This window comes from Hyperolius riggenbachi, chromosome 3 (genome assembly GCF_040937935.1).
Source record: "Hyperolius riggenbachi isolate aHypRig1 chromosome 3, aHypRig1.pri, whole genome shotgun sequence".
Taxonomy (NCBI): Eukaryota; Metazoa; Chordata; class Amphibia; order Anura; family Hyperoliidae; genus Hyperolius; species Hyperolius riggenbachi.
Genome location: NC_090648.1, coordinates 190,055,009 through 190,081,223, shown reverse-complemented (window position 1 = coordinate 190,081,223; position 26,215 = coordinate 190,055,009). Strand labels below are relative to the sequence as shown.

At 42.0% G+C, this 26,215-nt stretch overlaps 1 protein-coding gene across 6 annotated transcripts in view; it reads left to right on the top strand.

Annotated features, from left to right (window-relative positions):
- MYO5A (myosin VA) overlaps positions 1–26,215 on the top strand; it is a 251,677-nt gene that overhangs the window by 77,984 nt on the left and 147,478 nt on the right. For all 6 annotated transcript variants that reach the window (XR_011030300.1, XM_068275461.1, XM_068275462.1 and 3 more), the window contains exon 2: positions 17,223–17,333. Coding sequence is in view for 5 of the 6 variants with exons in the window: in XM_068275461.1 (XP_068131562.1) it covers positions 17,223–17,333 (111 nt within the window). In the remaining variant the exon portion in view is untranslated. The remainder of the gene's footprint in view (positions 1–17,222; positions 17,334–26,215) is intronic.

Sequence of the window (26,215 nt, the reverse complement as noted above, 5' to 3'; positions counted from 1 at the left end):
CATATTGCCTAGTTTCCTAAATGCCTCATATTGCCTAGTTTCTTACATGCCTCATATAAGCTAGTTTCCTACATGCCTCATATTGCCTAGTCTTCTACATGCCTCATATTGCCTAGTCTCCTACATTCCTCATATTGACTAGTCTCCTACATGCCTCATATTACCTAGTCTCCTACATTCCTCATATTGCCTAGTCTCCTACATTCCTCATATTGCCTAGTCTCCTACATGCCTCATATTACCTAGTCTCCTACATTCCTCATATTGCCTAGTCTCCTATATGCCTCATATTACCTAGTCTCCTACATTCCTCATATTGCCTAGTTTCCTAAATGCCTCATATTGCCTAGTTTCTTACATGCCTCATATAAGCTAGTTTCCTACATGCCTCATATTGCCTAGTCTCCTACATTCCTCATATTGACTAGTCTCCTACATGCCTCATATTACCTAGTCTCCTACATTCCTCATATTGCCTAGTTTCCTAAATGCCTCATATTGCCTAGTTTCTTACATGCCTCATATAAGCTAGTTTCCTACATGCCTCATATTGCCTAGTCTTCTACATGCCTCATATTGCCTAGTCTCCTACATGCCTCATATTGCCTAGTCTTCTACATGCCTCATATTGCCTAGTCGCCTACATGCCACAATTTGTGCCTTGGGTCCCCTATTCTTCATTATGCCTCATTTACTTGTGTATATTATTTCTCAGATCTCATTCATTGATAGAAAATGTGTGCCTGTACAAAGACTATGGAGAATGCCAATGCTGGGGTGGCAAGTTGTCTATTAGCTTTAAAAAAAAACTGAAGGATAAAGGAAAGAATGTAGGAGCACTTTAATACTTCTAAGCTTAAATTACATGTGCTATGAGTCTGGTTTCCAGATCTGCTTGTACATGTGTCTGAAACATGTATTTCTTCATTTTTTAACACACAGGAAATCTGCTTTTTATCCATTTGTCTGTTTCATGAAAACTAATTTTTAAGTTGGGGTGAATTTAAATTGTTTGGGGCATGTGTGTCTCTGTAAATCCATTTCAGGCTTTTCTGCCTTCTCCTGGGAGAAGTTTTGTCAGCTACATTGTAATACACTACTGAGTGTGTTTTGCTAAAGGGGACCCCCAGTACCCACAATATCGTCATGCTACACAGCACAGTGCACATGTGAGTGTACCATGAAATTGAATGTTAACATTTTGCATAATCAAGATGCCTTAATATGCACTTTAAGATAAATCTCAGATTTATATCTTTTTTTTTTTTTATTCAAGGACCACTGTCCTGACAAAATGTTAAAATTCATACGTTTAACTCAAATGTACATTTCATACATATGAATCAGGCAGCTGCCGGAGAGATACATAGAGAGCCCACTTCTCTTGCGCAGACTGGCCTAAGTTACGGGACCTGGTACCAGCGATACAGAAGGCTGAGGATGGCGGTGTGGGAGCGATCCGTGCTCATGGGGCTGGAGGAAGCCCCAGGTATGTATAAAACTTTTTTTTTAATTTTTTTTTTTACATTGTCTCCTGTTTATTTTAAAGTGGTCTGAAAGTCAGCATTTCTGCTTTTCTCTAAAAGATTCCCTACAGCTTTAAAGCTACTATCTCAGAATTTTTTTTGTAGCAGAACATCACTGAAATGGTTAAACACAGCACTTTGTCCTGCTATGCAAATGCTATTCAGCTTCAATCCGCATCCAGACTGGAGATAACAGTAACAATGTTAATATATTTGTGTGTAACAAGTAAAAACACTCTTTGAGAAGCTCTCTCTGCTTCAGGCACACACACAGTTCAGAACAGCTCATTAGAAGATTCTAATATATAATAAAAAACAGTTGGAATAAAATGCAATGGCAGCTTTCAGGGCAAGATAAACTACACTTTGGAAACTTGTTATTTGTAGACAGATAATATTACTTGTGCACAAAAGCAAATATGATAACTGCATGAGTAATAAAAAGTAGGAAAACACATTTTTATTTAATATTATGCCAGAGTTTCAGACCACTCTAAGTTTGGATGAGATAAAATGAATATCCGATTTTCAGTAATTCTGTACCTGCACACAGTACCATACACAGTGCACAAAGTTAGCATCCGGCGTCTGGCATTTAAAACAAGATCCGATATGTACACCACCCATTTTAGCTAGACAGGTAGGGGATAGATAGGCCTGGTGTAGACACTTGACCTGCATAACCCTGTCAGGTGATATGACTGTCTTACGATAGGTTTCCTGAACTTCCTTCCATGAGTCACAAACGGGCTTTGTCAAGTTGCCATTTTTCTCAATAGGAGGCATAATTATTCTTCTGCCAATGTGATAACAGGAAATCATAATATTTAGAAATTGGTTCAGTTTTATCATTCTGTAACCGAAAAGATTCTAGTGGCAAAGAGGCCAGGGCAACAGCTATCAGAACTACCTGGGCATTCAAAGCGTGGCGTAATTGAAAGTCCCTAAACACGGAATGGTGTGGCAAGTGAAATTCCTGTCTCGGAGTGCAGACATCCTTAAAGGAGCCCTCATGTTACAGTTGATATACAAACTTAATATTGTGCTTACACCTTACACCATGGCCACGATATTTTTTTACTTAGAAGAAGTTCTTGTGCCAGAATGGCATTCTGGGAGATGATCATACACTTAAATACAAAACCTGCATGCAGCAGGTTAAAATAATGCGATAGGTTACAATGCAGTACTGTGAACAGGTCCACAGAACTGTATGGGCAGTTAGTTGACATGCAGAATTATTTTGCAATGCAACTGAGCACTGTGAACAGGGTCTTAGTCTAGACTTGTGCTCTCTAATAGCAGTTGGCAGGGAAAGGTATGGTGTATTTTTACTCTTACTCAGATTTAGAAATTTTACAGTTTATATAAATCCTATGTCGGTTTATCCAAATAACCAACAGATTTTATCTACCATTCCCATTGCAATACATCAATGTAGAAGTCCTGTATATAGAATCTACCCCTGCTTCTGTATGCGACACCCTCTTGTCTAGTGTGCTGCAGGCGGAATGAAGGCTTTTTGGGATGAAGGCAATAGGCATTGCTCTCTGGTGCAGCATTGATTGGGTGAGCTGAGATTGCAAATGTCCGGAAGTAGGATCAATGCCATTAGCTCCTAGCAGACACACAGATGGTCTTGTGAAAGCCCTGCAGAGTTTATGTATTGTGTTCTCCACCACTGAGCATTAAAGAGACTCCGTAACAAAAATTGCATCCTGTTTTTTATCATCCTACAAGTTCAAAAAGCTATTCTAATGAGTTCTGGCTTACTGCAGCACTTTATACTATTACTGTCTCTGTAATAAATCAATGTATCTTTCCCCTGTCAGACTTGTCGGCCTGTGTCTGGAAGGCTGCCAAGTTCTTCAGTGTTGTGGTTCTGCTATGAACTCCCCCTTCCAGGCCCCTCTCTGCACACTGCCTGTGTGTTATTTAGGATTAGAGCAGCTTCTCTCTTATCTTTTACAAGCTGGATAAATCGTCCTCTGAGCTGGCTGAGTTTTCACATACTGAAGAATTACAGACAGGGGCAAAGCTGTTTGCAGGAAGAAACAAGCAGCCTGAAACTTCAGTGCATGAGAACGGAGAAAGAAACACACAAATGATCTCTTGAGATTCAAAAGGAAGGCTGTATACTGCCTGCTTGTTTATGGATGTATTTTCTATGTGTGGACATGCTGTACATCAACCTACTTCCTGTTTTGGTGGCCATTTTATTTGTTTATAAACAAACTTTTTAAAACTGTTTTTAACCACTTTTAATGCGGCGAGAAGCGGCGAAATTGTGTCAGAGGGTAATAGGAGATGTCCCCTAACGCACTGGTATGTTTACTTTTGTGCGATTTTAACAATACAGATTCTCTTTAAAGAGATTACTGCTTAACATGTAAATGTATACATTCACCTCTGATTAGTACTTTACTACTGGGGGAAATGTACTACATTTGCAAGGCTAATACTCTCACGCGGTCGCGGGCTAGTAAAAAAGGGCGCATATGGCTAGTGGACAAAAAGGGCGCCACCATAGACTGCAATGCAAAATATCGGCTATTCGGCGCCCGACAGGAAAAAAGGGCGCCCGAGAAATAGCGGTTGCAGGGATCGTGTTAACAAAAGTTTTAGTTTACAGGATAAGGTTTATAACAAATATCGTTTACAAGTTCGTTTTGACTTTGTGTTATACTTATTTTTAAATTTCGCTTATAGGAGCTGTTACTTATTTTCCCGGTTTCAAATTTCGCTTACAGGACTGTAACAAGTAAATTTTCGTTTACACTTATTTTGTCATCTAAAATTCGTTTTCATTATATCTGTTTGCAGGGATCGTGTTAACAAAAGTTTTAGTTTACAGCATAAGGTTTATAACAAAGATCGTTTACAAGTTCGTTTTGACTTTGTGTTATACTTTATTTTTCGTTTTAAATTTCGCTTATAGGAATTTTAACTTATTTTCACGGTTTTAAATTTCGCTTACAGGACTGTAAGAAGTAAATTTTCGTTTACACTTATTTTGTCGTTTGAAATTCTTTTTCATACGTATAATGCTAAAAATTCTATTAGAAATACTTCGCTTTTGGTATTAACTTTGTTTTTCACACTTATAATGCGTCGATTATAGTTTTATTAACTTACTAATATATTGCATTTAATATTACCAATATTTTAAGAATTCGAATGCGTCCGTGGTTGTAAGGCTACGTATTCTATAATATATATATATATATATATATATATATATATATATATATATATATTATACTATTTATTCTGTCACAAATATATAAATTATTAAATTAATGTAATTTATAGTGAAGTATTTTAGGGATTATATATATTATTGTTTATATGTGTGTAAGGGTGTTTGTGCAGTGGAGATGGTTAGGGTTAGGCACCACCAGGGGGATGGTTAGGGTTAGACACCACCAGGAAGGTCTTAGGGCTAGGCACCACCAGGGGGGTGGTTAGGGTTAGGCACCACCAAGGGGGTCTTAGGGTTAGGTACTACCAGGGGGTGGTTAGGGTTAGGCACCACCAGGGGGGTCTAGGGGTTAGGGATAGCTACAGGGAGAGTTCTGTGTGAGAGTAGGGTTAGGTATAGTTACAGCACAATATATGTAATTATATACAATTTATTAAATTATGTATATTTAAACAAAGAGGGGGTCTAGGGGTTAGGGATAGGGAGAGATCTGTGTAAGCCTACAGTTAGGTATAATTGCAGTAAAATAGCTGTAAAATCTACCATTGTATTACTATGCAATACAAGTGTAAATATCGTTTTTTGTTATAGACGCTATTTGACGTTTCATTACAGAATTCGTTAGTTGTTATAAACTGTATTTTGCCGTTTATTTTCCGTTTAGTTAACCGATTTAGCACTACATTTTTCGTTTACAAGCTATAAACGAAAATTATTGTTATACAATACAACCTATAATGTCGGCTATATCCCGCGCCCTTTTTTTATACACGCCTCTGTAGACTTATTAGCACTTAAAATTGTCAAGTAATGTTATAAACTATCCACTGTTATATAGGTAGACCTGTGTGTATACAAGAAGTGTGTGCTGGTACTGTCCATGGGCATGATCAAGCATTGTTGTATTGCCTAGATGCAGTTTTTAATTTGATTTTATATCTATCTATCCATCTATCTTTTAAAGAATATTCTCAGCCTCCTATTTAAACAGTGTGCACCAGTTTAAGGCATCCATTGTCCTGAATTATAGACACCATCTTTAAAATGGTATGAAACTCAGCATTTCTTCTTTGCTTTAATATTTTATTTACGCCATAATATCTATTCCCCCCCCCCCTCTCCCCTATTCCCCTCCCCCCCCCAAAAAAAAAAAATTGGTAGGACTGCAAACAAACAGGTGACACAGCACTTTCTTTTTCAATGGGCAGCTTCTGGCCGCATCTGAAGACGTGATATCTTTGTATTTTGTTTATTAATTGTAGCTCGCAAAGGAATGTTAACATTAGCAGCCTGCTGGAACTGCGTTGCCATACATAGTAAAAGCGGGGACAGCTGAGAAATGATCACTAGATAGATTTTAATATATAAATACAGCAGCTATGCAATATAATGCAATGGCAGCTTTCAGAGCAGATAAACTGTACTTTTGGAACTTGTAATTTGTAAACAGACACTACTACCTTGTGGACAAAAGCAAAGTGGTAACTTATGGGTAATACAAAGTAGGAAAACGCATTTTCAGTGACTGTTATGTTGGAGTTTTATCCCACATTATAGTACACTTAAAACTTGAAAAAAGGTTTGCAATAAGACAGATGTCTGAATACATTGATGCCCAAATTAAATTCTGTGCAGGCAAAGTGAAAAGCTGATCAGTTTTATGGCCTCTAGGGCAGTCAGGAGTGATATAAGCCTCCCTTGCACAAACAAAGCATGTTTTGCTGATCCACATAACGATGCTGAAGATATTGTGAAACTTTGTTTTATTTTTATATTATGAATTTCCTATTTTATTGTATAGTGCTGCTTAGGAATGATCAATGACATGCAAATATCTTTGAGTATGCACATGTATATGCAAATATGTGCAGTTTAAAAATGGACCAAACAATTTAAACCCAGGTTTAAACTGATTGGTCCATTTTGAAGCTGCATGTATATGCATAAAAATTTGCATACATTTGATAAACTCGGAAATATTTGCATCTCATTGATCATCCCTAGTGCTGATATTGACAGCAAAATGGATGCTGTCTTGCAGGCAAAGAAATCAAACAACAATCTGTTGTAGGGTAAAAAAATGCCACCGTGATGAAATTCTGTGGTAGCCATGTTTCTTAAGGTGGCCATGCACCTAACTATTTTCCAGTTGATATCTGGCAGATTTGATCACCATAATTGAATCTGATAGAAATTGATGCTGCAAGTAATGCCCAATTGTTTTTGCCCGAAATCAATCAAATCGGCCAATTGCACCAGATGGATGATATTGCTTTATCGCTGGTGGGTCAGGAGCGCAGTGGTAGCGGCATTTGGTATGGGTACGACCAACACAGAATGCTGGACAGCAGAGCTAACACTCACCTTCTCCCATGTCCGGTGTCTTCTCTCTATGCCGCTGCATTCCTCCCTTTGTCTTCTCCCCCAGAGTGCCTGTGTCATGTGTCAAACTCTAGAGGCCAAACCCTACATGTAACGTGACATAAATACCAGACCTCTAGCATTTATTACATGACACAGGTGCCACAGGAAAGAAGACCCAGGGAGGAGGGTGGCATCATGGGGAGAATACACAGGGAGGCATTGGTGGACAGTCGGAGGAAACAGAACTTAAAGTGTACCGGAGATCACAGCCTTAAAAAAAATGAATACTTACCCGGGGCTTCCTCCAGCCCCTTAAGCATGAGCAAGTCCCTCACTGTCCTCCTGCGGTCTGCCGTTCAGCTGCGATCTGGTAACAGATTCAGTCAGGTCCAGTCGTGGACCCAGACTGTAGCGACTGAGCCTGTTACCAGGACTGACCGTGGCTGAACTGCAGACTGCGGGAGGACAGCAATGTACTCACCTATGCTTACGGGGCTGAAGGAAGCCCCATGTAAGTATTGATTCTTTTAAGGCTGTGATCTCTGGTTTACTTTAAACAAGAAGCTGCCAAACCCTGCAGATGGAATAATACGTAAGTACCTAAAATACTATTAGATTAACCAACTTCTTCATAATCGATCGTTTTTCTCATATTGTTGGAAAAATTTAACATGCTGTATGGTACCTTGAAAAGAATTTTAAAAATTAATCGATCAAGCAGAAAAATCAATTGAATATCTCTGATTGGGAAAAAAAAAGAAAAAATTGTACCATGTATTGGTACCATAAGATTTGGAATGTTGACATAAATAGTAGTAAAAAATAGTATTATATGCAATGTTAAGTTGTTTGTTCTCTGTGGGGATCAATAGAAATGTTTCTTGTTCTGCTGTGGTGAATAACACTCCTAACTTGTAGAAGCCTGTTAGTTATTTACTGTTTCAGACAAATGTCCCCTCAGGGCTGTTGTAGCCTCACAGCGGTTTACCGTTCAGCAAGTTTGAGGAACTGTATATAGTACAGACCTCCATTAATATTTATTTTTTCCTTTGTTATCCTGAATGTTATACCAGTTTGGTCAGTGAAAAATGGATATGTATTTAGTACCCTGCTTGTGAGCCTTTCTCTGCCATCTCTGCTGTCTGAGGAATGTTGCATCTTGGCAGCTGCACCCTTGACTTTTCTCAGTTCATGGGCCGTTATTTTGCGCCTTGGTTTTTACACACGCTTCTTGCGACCCTGTTGACTATTTTGAATGAAACGCTTGATTGTTCGATGATCACGCTTCAGAAGCTTTGCAATTTTAAGAGTGCTGCATCCCTCTGCAAGATATCTCACTATTTTTGACTTTTCTGAGCCTGTCAATTCCTTCTTTTGACCCATTTTGCCAAATGAAAGGAAGTTGCCTAATAATTATGTACACCTGATATAGGGTGTTGATGTCATTAGACCACACCCCTTCTCATTACAGAGATGCACATCACCTAATATGCTTAATTGGTTGTAGGCTTTCGAGCCTATACAGCTTGGAGTAAGACAACATGCATAAAGAGGATGATGTGGTCAAAATACTCATTTGCCTAATAATTCTGCACTCCCTGTAGTATTCGAGACAGAGGATCAGCAAGACTTCCATTCAGTTTGATTTGCTTTGTTGAAAAGGAAATAAACATTGTGGTAATTTGATAAATAGTCGTCACAATAAGTCACAACAAATGGTTATGTAATACCACTTCTGAAGCATTAACTTGTACTTATGAGATTAATAAAATCACAGGTTTCTACATAAAGCTGGTCACTAACGGTCCAATTTCTAGCGAAAAATCGTTCGAGCGATCAAATTCTGATCTGACGAAAAATCGTTCACTACACCATCAACTAACCAATCGTTGCTTCCTATCCATCACGACCACCAAGAAAATCCAAATTTTCGTTCGACGAAAATTCATTCGGGCGACATTTTTTTCACTCGTTCATAATCGATTGTGTACACCAATGGAGATTATTTACAACCAATCCGATCAGAATTTCTGATCGCTCGAACTATTTTTCGCTAGAAATTGGACAGTTAGTGGCCAGCTTTAGACAAATAATTGCTAAACAACAAGTTTTATAGCCTGGTACTACAGAATAGTGTGTAACAATCAACATCCGTGCAAAAATAAAGAAATTTAAAAGCAAAATCAAAAAGAACGGTAAAATACTGTTTCATATACAGAACATTGCATCTTGCTATGACCTATTCTACCTTCTAGGTTCACCTTTTAGTACTTTCATTTATCATCTATTATTTGTCACTATAATAACCATCAACCTCTTTCTCCACCTTTAAATCGGATTCCTACTGGTTAGAAAAGAAGCCTCTGCTTTTCATCTTTTTTACAAAATACTTAAGCGTTCCGACTTTCTTCACACAGCCAGAAAACAAGTGTTAGTGGGGCTTTTAAAAGAGTTAAACAACATTCACACAGTGGTGCTTCTCTTGAAAATGATGAAAACAGACACATTGATTGATTTGTAGGGCTTGTTTGAGCGATTTGGCTGCAGCTCACTGTGTCTCATGAGTGTGAGCTCATACCAAGCTGCTTTTGTTGCGGAGGTTATGATGAGTCGTGTCTACCGCCTCTGTCTACAGGCAAGCAATAGCAGCTGAAATGTATAGGCAGGCCCCAAGCGAGACTGTCCATACAACACATATGCATAAGTGTTTTACACACACTAGGGTCTGACATGATTGATAGTCTATTGCCTTTAAATTAAGCCTGGTATACACACTAGAGGGTTCTCGGCTGAGGCAGGTGGCTGAAGCCTTGTTTGCTTAAAATCTAGAATATGTTTGATGGCCCTGAGGCGTCGCCAAGGGATTCAGAGTGCTGGAACGTCTTTGTTGAGTGCAGGTTAAATACATTGTTCTTCTTATGCCTCTCTTTTGAAGTTGCTCTGTCATGTGCTGCGCCATTGTCCCTCCTTTCACTTCCTAGCAACATGTCACTAGCTTGTAGACTAGTGCCATGTATGTACAGCACTCGATACCAAACTCTTATCCTGGGGCTATAGCTCCAATCCTTGCAGGTTGTTTTTGTGTGTATGCACCTTAAAAGAAGAACTGTAAGTTGGAAATGAACTCACCACCAGTCTGAAGTTGATGGGAGGTTTGTCAGGAAAAACCCAGGTCTTGAAGAGAAAAAAGTCCTGCAGCCAATGGAAACCCTGCCCACAGGGCAGACCTAGTTATAGCTCAGCCTACTGATGCACAGCCTTGTGGGTAATGACATCACATGCAGTTTATTGTTGATTTGCATATGCTGATATTAAAGGCTGAAACTCAGCACTCATGGCTTCTACACACTCTTATTTTGAGGGTTGGGAGGGGGACGTCCCAAACTACTTCTGTGCCAAATTACAGCCCCACTGTTTCACAAGATAGCATTGATATACCCTGTCTCAGGAACCAGCAGTACTAGAGGGTTTCAATTTGGTGAAGATGTAGTTTGGGGGTTTCCCTCCCTACTCCCAGAGGTGTGAAAGTTTTTGAGTTGAATTTTTGAAATTGTTCACAATCTTGTTTAGATATATTTTTCCTTTGGGCACTTCGGTTTCCTCCCACATCCCCAAAAACATACAGTACAGACCAAAAGTTTGGACACACCTTCTCATTCAAAGAGTTTTCTTTATTTTCATGACTATGAACATTGTACATTCACATTGAAGGCATCCATGCTATGAATTAACACATGTGGAAGTATAGTACATAACCAAAAAGTGTGAAACAACTGAAAATATGTCATATTCTAGGTTCTTCAAAGTAGCCACCTTTTGCTTTGATTACTGCTCTTTGCATTCTCTTGAAGAACTTCAAGTGGTAGTCACCTGAAATGGTTTTCACTTCACAGGTGTGCCCTGTCAGGTTTAATAAGTGGGATTTCTTGCCTTATAAATGGGGTTGGGAGCATCAGTTGCGTTGTGGAGAAGTCAGGTGGATACAAAGCTGATAGTCCTACTGAATAGACTGTTAGAATTTGTATTATGGCAAGAAAAAAGCAGCTAATTAAAGAAAAACGAGTGGCCCTCATTACTTTAAAGGACTTACGAGCCCAAATCCTAAAAAAAAGGTCTGTACCTGTAGCCGTTTGAAGTCACGGAGGACGCCATCCGCGCCCTCCGTGCAGCTCCGCCGGGTCCCCGCTGCCTGTCCTCCCCCTGCCCGGACTCCGACCCCCCCAGCCCGGGTCGGGCTCTGCTGCCTCCTCAAATTTGGCCGCCGGAGGAGGCCACGACTGCGCAGTCTGCACCGACGCGAGTGCGGCTGCGCAGCTCTAGGGCCTTCCTCCCCGATCCACGCTACGTAGCGTGGATCGGGGAGGGAGGCCCTAGAGCTGCGCAGCCGCACTCGCATCGGTGTGGACTGTGCAGCCGTGGCCTCCTCCGGCGGCCATATTTGAGGAGGCAGCAGAGCCCGACCCGGGCTGGGGGATCGGGGTGCGGCCGGGGGAGGACAGGCAGCGGGGACCCGGCGGAGCTGCACGGAGGGCACGGATGGCGTCCTCCGCGCCTTCAAACGGCATACAGGTACAGACCTTTTTTTTAGGATTTGGGCTCGTAAGTCCTTTAAGAAATGAAGGTCAGTCAGTCGAAAAAATTGGGAAAACTTTGAAAGTGTCCCCAAGTACAGTCTCAAAAACCATCAAACGCTACAAAGAAACTGTCTCACATGCAGACCGCCCAGGAAAGGAAGACCAAGAGTCACCTCTGCTGCGGAGGATAAGTTCATCTAAGTCACCAGCCTCAGAAATCGCAGGTTAACAGCAGCTCAGATTAGAGACCAGCTCAATGCCACACAGAGTTCTAGCAGCAGATACATCTCTAGAACAACTGTAATGCTGGGATTCCACGATACGTGTTTTGCGTTCGATTCGGCGCGCGATCTATTAACCATTCGATTTTCTGCTCGGTCCTCTTATCTTCCACTCGTTTTTCTTATCTTTTTTTCCATTGACTTCTGTAAGAAATCAAGTGGAACATCGGACATGTCGGAATTTTATCATCTAAGGCATCTATCGGAACGATTCTTACAAAAAAAAGGATCATGTAATCCCAGCATTAAAGAGACACTGAAGCGAAAAAAAATATATGATATAATGAATTGGTTGTGTACTATGAATAATTACTAGAAGATTAGCAGCAAAGAAAATATTCTCATATTTTTATTTTCAGGTATATAGTGTTTTTTCTAACATTGCATCATTCTATAATATGTGCAGATTACACAACACTCAGCATTCAAAATGAGTCTTTCAGAGCAGACTGTGAAGTAATAAACTCTCCTTCAGCAGAGGAAAAGTAAACAGTTCAATTACAGTTGAGATAATAAAAGTCAGATAACAGCCCTCTCCACGACTAACTTAGTCGGAGAGCTTAATGGCTTGTTTGCATAGAGATAACAACTGGAGTTTCTCAACTCTTCCTGTACTGGAAACAATTACACTGATGTATCTGATCTTAATGTTTTATTTCTTAGCTGTGCTACACATACAAATCATAATATCATCATTTTTTTTTCGCTTCAGTGTCTCTTTAAGAGGAGACTTTGTGAATCAGGCCTTCATGGTAGAATATCTGCTAGGAAACCACTGCTAAGGACAGGCAACAAGCAGAAGAGACTTAATTGGGCTAAAGAACACAAGGAATGGACATTAGACCAGTGGAAATCTGTGCTTTGGTCTGATGAGTCCAAATTTGAGATGTTTGGTTCCAACCATGCTGTTCCTTCTGGTTTGCGATTAGTTGGACCATCATTTATTTTTCAACAGGACAATGACCCCAAACACACCTCCAGGCTGTGTAAGGGCTATTTGACCAGGAATGAGAGTGATGGGGTGCTGTGCCAGATGACCTGGCCTCCACAGTCACCAGACCTGAACCCATTTGAGATGGTTTTGGGTGAGCTGGACCGCAGAATGAAGGCAAAAGGGCCAACAAGTGCTAAGCATCTCTGGGAACTCCTTCAAGACTGTTGGAAGACCATTTCAGGTGGCTACCTCTTGAAACTCATCAAGAGAATGCCAAGAGTGTGCAAAGCAGCAATCAAGCAAAAGGTAGCTACTTTAAAGAACCTAGAATATGACATTTTCAGTTGTTTCACACTTTCTGGTTATGTACTATACTTCCACATGTGTTAATTCATAGTTTGGATGCCTTCAGTGTGAATCTACAATGATCATAGTCATGAAAATAAAGAGAACTGTTTGAATGAGAAGGTGTGTCCAAACTTTTGGTCTGTAGTAGTACTGTACATATAAGTGAATTGGCTTCCCCCTAGACTATGATACATACACTACTACACGATACATACATAGACATACGACTATGGTAGGGATTAGATTGTGAGCCCCTCTGAGGGACAGTTAAGTTACATGACAATATACTCTGTACATCGCTGCGTAAGATGTCGGCACTATATAAAAACTAAATAATAATATTATCAATAAAATTATTTTTGAGAACTTGAGTAGTGCTGTTAACATGGGCAAGATTTTATTTTCATGTTAGTAAATTGCATATTAATCGACCAGCGCACACGATGTATTATTGAGTATGGTAAACAACTGATCGAAATTTTTGTCCACTAAACATTGTACTGTTAAAGGGCACCTTTAGGCCCCATTTACACTTGAAAGCGCAGAATGCCTTGCGGAGTGATTTTTCTGCGATTTCACGTGGAAAAATCACTGGACACTGCAGCGATTTTCCCGTGATCGCGATTAGCGCTTCTATAGCACTGAAACGTGATCGCCGGGAAATCGCCTGAAAATGGTGCAAGCTATGAGTTTGTGTTTTGGCGATTTTCGTTAATCGCCGGCGATTAACGCAAATCGCCCAAGTGAGAACGGGCCCATAGGGTTTTATTACACTAGCGCTTTAAAAAGCGCTAGCGTTTCAGCATTTTGACAAAATCGTCGGCAAAACGCTCTAGTATGAATGGGGCCTTAGACCTGCACATATACAGGAATTGTCGTGGTGTTTGAGTCAGCTTATAGGTTTCATCTCTCAGTTGACTTGAGGTGAACTTGTGTCAAAAAAGTGGTCAGTAATTATAATTGAGTTACAGGTTTAATAAAGCCAATGCAACTTATTAGCTGGTAGTTGGTAAATCTTTTATCAGAGAAATTCTGTTTTTTAATCTGAGGATCTCCGTGTATGGAAGAATTTCTGTACGGTGCCCATACACTAAAGCAGCCCATACACTCAGCCGATTTTCTGGCCGACCGATCGATCGCGATCGATCGATCGCAAATCGGTTGGCCAATCGACCGATCGACGGCCGATTTCGATGGATTTCCATCGAACTTGCAGGGTGGAAAATTTAGGTCGATCTGATGAGATTGCTTATCAGTTTGCATTTGCCTTAATGGAAATCTGATGGCAAAAAAATGCCATCAGATCGAATTTCAACAGATTTCAAACTGAAATCTATTGGAATTCTATCCTGGTAAAAAATGTTCTAAAAACGCATCAGATAGATCATCAGATGCATTTCTTATCTATCTTCTGCCAATCTGACGAGTGTATGGGCACCTTAATTGATTTTTCCCAGGCAGATTTGATCAACACGATCAAGTCTGCCAGAGATGTCCTAAAATAGCTGCCTGATTGCAGTTTTGACCAATTTCTGTCTAAAATTGATCTATATTATCGGTTGTACCGGGCAGAAGATCTAGCTCAAAAAAGGGCAAAAAAGTATGCGACTGATTGCCCAGACCCCATAGCTGCTGACAGCAGCCCCCCTGCTAATAATTGTCCCTTGGGGCCCCTTCAGAATACTCGCGGCAGCATAGCGATCTCACCTGTCTGGCCAGTGTGCTCCCTCCAGGCTGCCCTTTTGTCTCCAACCTCTCCGGCACCTGTTCTCCATGACTTGGCGTCACGTTATGTGAGTATGTATATGCTGCCTGGTCACAGAGAATGGGTGCCTGCAGAGGTGAAGACAGAGGGACACAAACTAGAAGGAGCACACCGGCTGGACAGGTGAGTTCAATCCACTGCTGCAAACACTATTAGCTTGGGGGGCGGCGCTTGCGGAGGGCCTATCAGCCAACACTGGGGGCCCGTGGGGGGGAGGGGCAGTACAATCAGCAGCAATTAGGCTACTCAAGAAGCCCTGCAGCGAGTTGTTAAAACAGCAGAAGCCATTATTGGCACTGAACTACCATCATTGGAACTTTTGTATAATACTTGCAGCGTGAGAAGGGCCAAAAATATTATCCAGGACAATACTCACCCTGGAAATGCCTTGTTTGAGCTCCTTCCATCAGGTAAACGTTTTAGATCAATCCGCACACACACAAACAGACTGTAAAACAGCTTTTTCCCATCCGCCATAAACTTGATGAACTCTGAATCCTCTCTGAAATAATTAACACTGTGTACAAATTGTTAAAATATCTGTAATACCTGGCATACTTGTATAATTTCTTCTCTTCCTTGTTACTATCACTATGTTCCCTATATGCACCGTGGGGTTGTCATGAAAAGTAAATTCGTTGTGTTACACAATGACAATAAAGTGCTTGAATTGAATTGAAGTGCTTGAATTTAATTCCATAGATTTTTATAGATTTCATGCTGAAATCTATTAAAAAAATCTGTGTAGTTTGTGTCAGATGAGGTGTCTGGTTGGATTCTGATCTGAGAGGGATCGATCTTTTGGCCAAAGTGGGCTCCATTATGGACACCTCTAGTTTCCCTGAATCTTTGTAATAAATCCATCTTTACGCTGCTGATTTAAATATTCTAATTGTTTTAGGGAATAAAGTAACATTCACCTTATGTAGTAGCACCTGGTTTAGCTGCAAGGAAGCAATCATTTAAGAAGGGATTTACAAAATCAACATGAAAGCCAATATGATGGGACTTTAGTTTTATGTTCAGTGTGCTATCTTATAACTTAAAATTTCTTGATAAGTAAAATAATGTTTCCTTTATAACATGTACAGTCATTGATATGTACACTGAGGAGCTCAAATGCAGGGCTGTATCTTCATACAAGATGTCAAACCTGAATTAAACAATCTATAGAGCATGCAGAGGAAGTCCTGCATTTGTTTAACTTGCTAAACAGTTTTTAATACAGGTTCACCTTAGCATTTCCAAAGCATAAAGTATTCTTTTCTGAATAAACAGCAGCTATGTACACTGCAGTAACACTGTAGTGAGGCACTGACTTCTGTGATTTCAGAGCTATAGTATACGTCCTAGTATAAGAATGAAACTGTTATTCCACTTGTGTTGCTAAGAAACAGTCTCCTAAGTTCAGATCTGTATATCACAAGGGATTTTACAGATATGATTTAATATTTGCTACCTCGGTTTTATCTGCAGAAGATATTTACACATGCAGGAAGACAGGAGGTGCTGGGGCATTGCTGGGCAGTGCAGTATGTTACTTTTAAAGAGAGCACTAAAATGTAATTTATTTTATCCCAGCCAGGTCAACATCTGCAAGGAGTTTTCATGTTCTCCCCGCGTCTGCGTGGGTTTCCTGTGGACACTCCGGTTTCCTCCCACATCCCCAAAAAACATACAAATAAGTTAATTGGCTTCCCCCTAAATTGTCCCTAGACTATCATACATGCATAGAGATATATCTATATGGTAGGGACTAGATTATGAGCCCCTCTGAGGGACAGTTATTGACAAGACAATATACTCTGTACAGCGCTGCATAATATGTCGGTGCTATATAAGTACTTAAATAAATGCTTGTAAAAAACATTACTGGTTGAGCATCCAGGCACATTATGACGTGAACAGGCTTCAAAAGGAACTGGAATAATACTTTTTAATGGCATTAAATGCAAAGTGACTTATATGTCTTGGCAGTTTCTTTTTTCCCAAAATGAGGCTGAAATTTCACTTCATGGCCCCCTTCTAGGAAACAAATACTTTTTATGAAATATGTTTTTGTTTCTGTCTGACAGGAAGTGGGAAAATGCTCCAGTTTCCTGTGGTAACTGGCAGTAGGTTGGTACATTAACAAGTGGGCATTTGTGACTTTGTAGCTGAGCATAGAGATGGAGACATGGAAAACGGTTTACTAGATGAAATAATTGTCATTATTGTTGCTTTTTCAGCATGCGAGGGTGTGGATTCCCGACCCAGAAGAAGTATGGAAGTCTGCGGAAATACTGAAAGATTACAAACCAGGGGATGCAGCTCTTCATCTGCGGCTGGAAGAAGGCTCGGTATGTTTTCTTGGTGTAATTAATAATTAAGATAACAGCTGTGGTGATGTAATGCAGACACAGATAATTCTCTGTTGTCTCCATGCATTGTGTGGGAAGCCGCCGGTGCCTTCCAGCAATGTACTCAATGCTAGAATGCTTAGTTGTTTCTGCAAAAAATCATCTTCAGATTATTAGTGCTTTTCTTCCCAGAGTAGGCTAAATTAAATTTAACACAGTCGGCAACCTGTCAGCCATTTAATCATCCTTCGCCTGAACAGACTTGACACACCTTAACTCAATCTGTTTAAAGTGGACCTGAACTCAGAACTTCCTCAATGGTCTAAAAGATACTTACCTAATCCTGTGTCCCTCCCACTGGAGCAAAGGGCCTCATCAAATGTATGCCACCGTTTTCTGTCCTGGGCAATTTTTTTTCTATCTCAGTCCATGATGTCCCTGCCTATTTCTTCCTCCACACTTTTTCTCCAAGTTGTCTTTTGGTCTTCCCCTTTTTCTGCTGCCTTGAGGATTCCATTTTCAGCCTTCTTTCTTAATTGATTTATCCTTGTGAAGAGTATGGCCAATCCATCTCCACTTTCTGCGTTTGATCTGCAAGTCCACTTGTTGTTCTTGGGTTCTTTCCTTATTTGATATTACATTTGGCCACCAGATGTTTATTATTTTTTGAAGGCAGCGGTTTATAAAGGTTTGGGGGCTTTTTGTTATCTCTTCTGTGTCCTTCCATGTCTCACATCCATGCAGGACTTTTGTTATCTCTTCTGTGTCCTTCCATGTCTCACATCCATGCAGGACTGTCTTCACGTTACACTGGAATATTCTCAGTTTGTTTTTTGGACAAATATGGGATCTCCAAATTTGATACAGTCGTACAAAGGCTGCATTCCCCTTCTTGATTTGGCTTTTTACATCAGCACTGGCACCACCACCCATTGTCGTCAGGCTGCCCAGATACTGAAACTCAGTCACAGTATCTATATGTTTTTCATACACCTCAAAAAAGGTATGCAACAGCATAATGACCTTTAAAGAAAAACATTTCTTTGTTACAGCTGATACAAATCCTGCAATAAATTTGCAGCGTGTCTTCTTCTTGCTTTCATGGAAGCAGTGGTATTAACCACTTAAGCTCTCAGTCATTTTCACTTTATGCATCCGAGCAATGTTCACCTCCCATTCATTCGCCTATAACTTTATCACTACTTATCACAATGAACTGATCTATATCTTGTTTTTTTCCGCCACCAATTAGGCTTTCTTTGGGGGGTACATTTTGCTAAGAGCTACCTTACTGTAAATGCATTTTCACAGCAAGAATAAGAAAAAAACGAAAACCATTCATTATTTCTCAGTTTTCGGCCATTATAGTTTTAAAATAATACATGCCTCCACAATTAAAACCCACGTATTGTAATTGCCCATTTGTCACGGTTATTTCACCGTTTCAATTATGTCCCTATCACAATGTATGGCGGCAATATTTTATTTGGAAATAAAAGAGCATTTTTCCCGTTTTGCATCCATCACTATTTACAAGCTTATAAAAAAAATATAGAAATATTTCATCTTTACATAGATATTTAAATAGTTTAGACCCTTAGGTAAATATTTATGTGTTTGTTTTTTTTAAATTGTAATGTTTTTGTTTTTTTTTATTAAACATTTTATGTGGGTATTTTTGGGGGGGGAATGTAAGTAAATAGTGTTTTATTTAGGGAAAAATTTGTGTAGTGTATTTTTTTTTTACTTTTAGCTGTAGTTTTACTCTTTGGCCACAAGATGGCAACCTCAAGTTTGTTTACATGACGTCACTCTAAGCGTACAATGTACGCTTAGAGGGACATTGGCTTCAATTCATCAAGCATTACCGCATTCGGTAATGCTGAAAACAGCTGAGTTAACGGAGCACTTAAAGGGAAGGTTCAGGGAGGGTGGGTAAAAAATAAAAATCAATTTCCACTTACCTGGGGCTTCCTCCAGCCCGTGGCAGGCAGGAGGTGCATGCGCAGTAGAGCCCGGAGGACGTCCGATGACGTCAGCACGCCGGCGTGGGACGCAGAAGTTCCGGGCCTTGGAGCGCAGAAGAGCCCGACCTGGCAGCCGGCCTGGCCAGGTCGGGTCGGCCACCGGAGACCACCGGGAGCCTGCGGAGCGGCGGCGAGGGCACCTCCTGCCTGCCACGGGCTGGAGGAAGCCCCAGGTAAGTGGAAATTGATTTTTATTTTTTACACACCCTCCCTGAACCTTCCCTTTAAGAAAATGTTAATTCATCAAAGCTGTTACCGAATGAGAAGCTGAAATGACAGAGCAATGAGATAAATTACCGACTTGTGCTCAACACATGTCGGCAAATGTCAGTAAATGTTAATTCATCAAGGTTACCACATTCGCTAGCACATTCGGTGTTTATCTCCAGCTCTCCCCTGTCGTTACAGGCTTCAAAAGCCTTCTGTGTGAATGTTTTCATGATTAACAGGAGCAGGCAGCCAATAGAAACAGCCCCTGTTCTCCTGCAAGTGCCACTGATAGGTGCTGATAGGTCACAGGCTTCTTCACACAAGCTTTCAGACCCCCCAGGCAGTGAGCAGAGAGAACGGGACAAAAGATATCCCCAGATGTCCTTCGGTCGTTTAACCCTTTGAGTCCCTGTTTAAATATGCAAAGATGCAAGTGGTGAAATCACCAAGCATGGCATTTGTAATGTCTCCAGGAAGTTTATCTACGTTGTGGCAAATAAGTAAAATGTTAAGAAACACTGATGGACAGATTCAGAGCAGCAGAGGCAGTATAAGTAACAGTAAATATAACCGGTTTACATAAAGGGATGTCTGGATGCCTTCTATTGTTATCAGCTTGTAACAACACAGAGACATTCCAAGCTGCTCTGCACCACTCTGCTGTTATCTAACAGCCTTTGATGAACTGAAGCCATAGTACTTCGGTAACTTAACGAACCTCTACCACACATGTGAAAATATTGATGAATTAGCACAGTGAAGTGTAAAATACCGAATGCGGTATTTTAAGGACTGGGATTTTGTTATCGAACACCCTTTGATGAATTGAAGCCATAGTCTCAGAAAAAGCGTAGCTTCCGAGAGAAGCTGTCGCTTTTTCAGTGGGGGAGAGGAATCAGTGATCGGGCACCATAGCCCGATACATTGATTCCTGGGCTACCGAATCCGCGGCCGGGAGTGCGCGTGCACGCACGCGATCAGCCGCGGGAGCGCGCCTGTCCTTGACGTTTTTATACGTCAAGGAGGACAAAGTGGTTAACATCCTGTGTTTACTAAGTATGTTTCTGCTTTGGCAGTCGGTGACACAGCTGAGGGATCAAATTACAACTTGTGGTTAGTCACAGATGAGGGGGAATTAGACAGGTTAAACGCTCTAAATACATACAGGGTGCATTTCTATATGTGTTCCTTCTGTCCTGTGCAAGAGTTTAGGTCCACTATAAACTTAATTTTTCTGAAAATGTACTGTCTGCAGTCTGACTAGATTGTAATCAAATGTTCAGTGTCCTATTAGTTTTGTCTGTAAGACACGACATATTTACCTTCTTGTATTGTACAGTCTGCTCAGTCTGGCATGGGGATGTGTAATTTCAGTAAGTTCATTTAGAAATTCCTCCTGATGTCTGTGCAGAATATCACAAGCTCAAGGAAGTGTGGTTGTGTTCAAGGAAACCGAAGTAGAGTGATAAGTAGGCTGGCAGATTTGTTTCCTTTTCAACAGTACCAGTTGCCTGGCAGTCCTGTTGATCATTCTGACATCAGTAGTGTCTGAGTCGCACATCTGAAACAAACATACAGTTCAGATTTTTGTCAGAAACCTCTGATCTGCATGCTTGTTCAGAGTCTATGGCTAAATGTATTAGATGCAGGATTACCAGGCAACTGGTATTGCAAATGCTGGGAATACCATACAATTTTCTGTTATGCTGGATACACACCATGCGTTTCCGCGTTCGATGCGTCCGTCGATACGCATCGATTCGATTGTTTCCGACATGTCCGATTCACGTTTCGATGGATCGTTAGGTCAATTTACTATACTGTACATGGTAATCACCCTAAAAATCATCGAAATGCGCTCGGAAATAATCGAATCGATGCGTATCGACGGACGCATTCGACGCGGAAACGCATGGTGTGTATCCAGCATTATGCTGGATACACACCATGCGTTTCCGCGTTCGATGTGTCCGTCGATACGCATCGATTAGATTATTTCCAACATGTCCGACTTGCGTTTCAATGGATCGTTAGGCCGATTTGCCATACTTTACATGGCATTCGACCTAAAAATAATCGAAATGTGCTCGGAAATGCTCAGAAATAATCGAATCGATGCGTATCGACGGACGCATCGAACGCGGAAACGCATGGTGTGTATCCAGCATTAGATTTACCTGCCAACATGTTGGAATTTATCTATCTAACCATCTATCTGCCTAGCAATTCGGCATTGTTCTATTCAGCAGGAGATAACCAGAAGACAATGCACCAGAGATAATGACCAGTCTCTACCAGTACTTTACAGAAATTAATCTAATTATGCATTCTAACAGAAAAATCTAACAGAAAATTGTATGGTGTATTCCCAGCATTAAAAGAAGTAAATATGACATCTCCATATACTTCTCGCTTCAGGTGTCCCCTGCATAAAGTTCTCTTCTTTGTCAGCCAGAATGCCCAAAAACTAGTCTTAAAGGACTTACGAGCCCAAAACCGGAAAGAAATGTGTTTACCTGTATGAATTTGTAACGCACGGAGGACGCCATCCGCGGCCTCCGTGCAGCTCCGCCGGGTCCCCGCTGCATTCGCTCCCCCCGGCCGGACCCCGACCCCACAGCCCGGGTCGGGCGCTCCTTCCTCCTCAAATATGGCCGCCGGAGGAGGCCGCGGCTGCGCAGTCCGCACTGACGCGAGTGCGGCTGCGCAGCTCTGGGGCCTCCCTCTCCGATCCACGCTACGTAGCGTGGATCGGGGAGGGAGGCCCCAGAGCTGCGCAGCCGCACTCGCGTAGATGGCCCATAGAGTTGCATTGGGTCCAATAATGCATTTAGATCGATTTGCAATTGATTTCATTCTGAAATCTATTGGATATCTGTCCCTAGTGTGTGGCACACATCAGATAGATTCCTGTCAGATTCTACTTGACAGGCATCTGCCAGAAATCTTATCTGATGGATCTGCTGCAAATCTATAAGTGTATGGCCACCTTTATTAGAACTCCAGCACATGTGGACTTTTGCCTTATTGAAGTTATAGTTTACAGGAGAGCGCCAGGCATTTTTTCCACCCTTTTTATGGATAGAATTGGTAAGGACTAGAACCCCTAGTAAGTTTTTAGTGGGGTCTGTGTCTGTTAATTAAAGGCCAGCTAAACCAGTAGAGAGGGTAAGGTTTAGAGCTTCTGTCAGAACCTTACTGCTGTCTGGGATCTCACTGGAGAGAATGGCCTCAATTCACTAAGCTCATGCTGGAGATAAGGCAAAAGAAAACTTGCCACCACACAGTGAGATATCTTATCTCTTCATTCCTTAAGTTACCTCCTCTGTAGTTATTTTCACATGCAGTTAATTAACAAACTGTCTTTAACTTTAGAATTCTGGAGTTATTTTAAGGATTGAAGAGTTAACTTTAGGTTTGCCTGAGGTAAAATGTTTCCTGAATACTACATGCCTCGTCACCATGGTGATAACTATAGAAGCGTTATTATAGACAGGAGATAAGCTTAGTGAATTGAGGCCATTGTCCACATTTTCTGTCTTGGAGCATTCCTTGCTTTATGTGAACCTTAGTGGTCCTAATTGCAGGAAGTAAAGCATTGCAAATGTCAAAAAAAGATTAAATCTTAATAATAATTACCTTTGTGCATGTATCTGTTCCTGATGAATTTGGGTGTCACTTTAGAAATGATCGCTGCACCCTGCTTGGTTCCTTGCTCAGTGTGTTCTGTTCTGTAGGGAAGAGAACATGTGGCATTTATAAAATGGCTACTAGATGTGAGTACTCTGTCCTGAGGGGTCACTGAAGAGGAAGCCACTTGCCCACTTAAGCCATTTGCATTGTGGTATAATCCTAGGTTGCTTCTCTTTTTTTTTTTTTATTATAGACACACAGATCCTGACTAACAAGTATAACACCAACTTTTTATCTTTCTTCTTTAGATTCATACATTTGTATAATCCTGCTTCATCTCAGAATTTTTTGAATCTCCTTGAACACCCCAGTTCTCTGTTTCACTGAGACCTGGCTGAGCGAGTGCATCCCTGACAACTCCTTAGAAGTGCCAGGCTACGACCTCCTACGTGCAGATCAGGACTTAACTCTCCCTGGGAAAAAAAAGAGGTGGGGGCATCTGTTTCTACGTCAACACTGCCTGGTGCTCCAATATCGCCACTCTCAGCAAGATCTGCACCCCAGATGTTGAGTTTCTCGCTATCAACTGCAGGCCTCGGTATGCCCCCAGGGAATTCTCCTCCCTCAATCTCGTTGGGGGTCTACATTCCCCCCGACGCATGCTCCAAGACTGCCCTGAGTGCACTCAGCAACAACATCTCGCGGTGGGAAACTACCCTTCCGGAGGCCCTCTTCATTATTCTGCGGGACTTCAACAACGTGAACCTACGACAGGTGATGCCTCGCTATAAGCAACATATCACCTGCTCCACCAGGAAACGTAACACCCTGGACCACTGTTACAGGGTCCACAAGAATGCATACAAGGCCACCCAAGGAGCGGCCCTGAGGAGCTCCGACCACAACATAATCCATCTGATCCCCACATACAGGAGGCTGCTGGAGTCCACCAAACCCACCATCAGAACTGTCAAAAAATGGACCGCAGAGGCCAAACTGGAGCTCCAAGCCTGTCTCGATTATACCGACTGGACAACTCTGGAGGCACCCACTCTAGATGAATGGACGGAAAATGTCACCTCTTACATCAGCTTCTGCGAAGAAACATGTATCCCAACCAAGACCTTCAAGATCTTCCCCAATAACAAACCTTGGTTCAACAACAAGCTGTGCAGGCTTCGAAAACTCAAGGAGGAAGCCCATAAGTCCGGCTCACCAGAGGAGTTTAGAGAGGCCAGGAATGCCCTAAAACGTGAACTGCGGGCTGCAAAGAGGGCTTACTCTGAGAAGTTGGGGCACTGCAACAATACACGAGAGGTGTGGAAAGGCCGTAGAGCAGCCACAAATTTCAAACTGACCCCCCAACCCATGACCCCCAGCCTCCAACTGGCGGAAAAGCTGAACCAATTCTACTGCAGATTTGAACGCCAGTCCAAACAACTCTCTGTCCCACCTTTGGGGGAACTTGAGGCCTCAGAGCCAGTCGTAGTCCAGGAAGCTGAAGTTCTCCGGCACCTTCGCAAGCTGAATCCCAGGAAGGCCTCTGGCCCGGATGGCGTGTCATCGATCTGCCTAAGAACCTGCGCAGACCAGCTATCCCCTGTGCTTACCTCCTTATTCAAGCGATCATTATCAGACGGTACAGTGCCCTCCTGCTTCAAGAGGTCGACAATTATACCGGTCCCAAAAAAATCAGGCAGCACGGATCTTAATAACTTTAGACCTGTGGCCCTAACCTCCAACATCATTAAGATCCTCGAGCGACTCGTCCTCGCCCAAATTAAGAGCTCTACCAACGCCCTCCTTGACCCGCTCCAATTCGCATGTAGGGCAAACATATAGGTTGAAGATGCCATTAATGTCAGCCTGGCGTACATCACAGAACACCTAGACTGATCTGACTCCTATGCCAGGATACTGTTTTTGGACTTTAGCTCAGCATTCAACACTATCTGCCCAGATATCCTGCTCAGCAACCTGGCGCAGCTAGGAGTCGATCCCTCCCTTCGTGCATGGGTCAAGGACTTCCTGTCAAGGAGAACGCAACAAGTCAAACTCGGAAGCTGCTCCTCCAGCGTGAGAACCACAAATACGAGTGCCCCACATGGTTGTGTACTGTCCCCACTCCTGTTCTCCTTGTACACTAACAACTGTACCTCAACTGCGGGCTCAGTGAAGGTCATCAAATTTGCGGATGACACTATCATCATTGGCCTTATCGGCAGCAACGAAGCGCGTGAGTACAGCAGTGAAGTTGAGAGAATCTGCAACTGTTGCAGAGATAACAACCTAGTACTTAACGCAGCTAAGACAGTCGAACTGGTTGTAGATTTCAGGAGGCATCCCCTTCCTCTCCCACCAGTCCACATAGGCGAAACCGAGGTCTCTAGAGTACCATCCGTTCGATTCCTTGGCACGACCCTCACAAACAACCTGAAATGGGGGCAAAACTCAACCAGAATTCAGAAGAAGTCACAGCAGAGGCTGTTCTTCCTGCGCCAACTGAAAAAATTTGGCATGCCACGGGAGCTGCTGACCAGTTTCTACACTGCAATCATTGAATCCATCATTTGCTCCTTAGTCATTGTCTGGTACGCTAGTGCGTCAGCCAGGGACAGGTATAAACTGCAGAGAGTCATCGCCGATGCGGAGAAGATCATTGGCTCTCCGCTGCCACCCCTCAATCTCCTCTACTCTGCTAGGATGAAATCGAGGGCCACCAGGATCTCTTGCGACCCCTCCCACCCTGGTAGCCGCTACTTTGAGCTCCTCCCGTCGGGTCGCCGCTATAGAACTATCCCATCCAAAACCACCAGGTGCAGGAACTCCTTCTTCCCCCAAGCAATCCTGCTGCTAAACTAGTGGAGTACTGCCATGATGGTGGCACACCCTCTCTGCTGCTCACCCTCCACATCGCCCAGGTCGGTAAGGCACCACAGCCTGGCTGGAACTGTGCTAACCTTGGACTATTTGCAGACTTTATGTGAACTTATGGAGTCACCACAGCCTGGC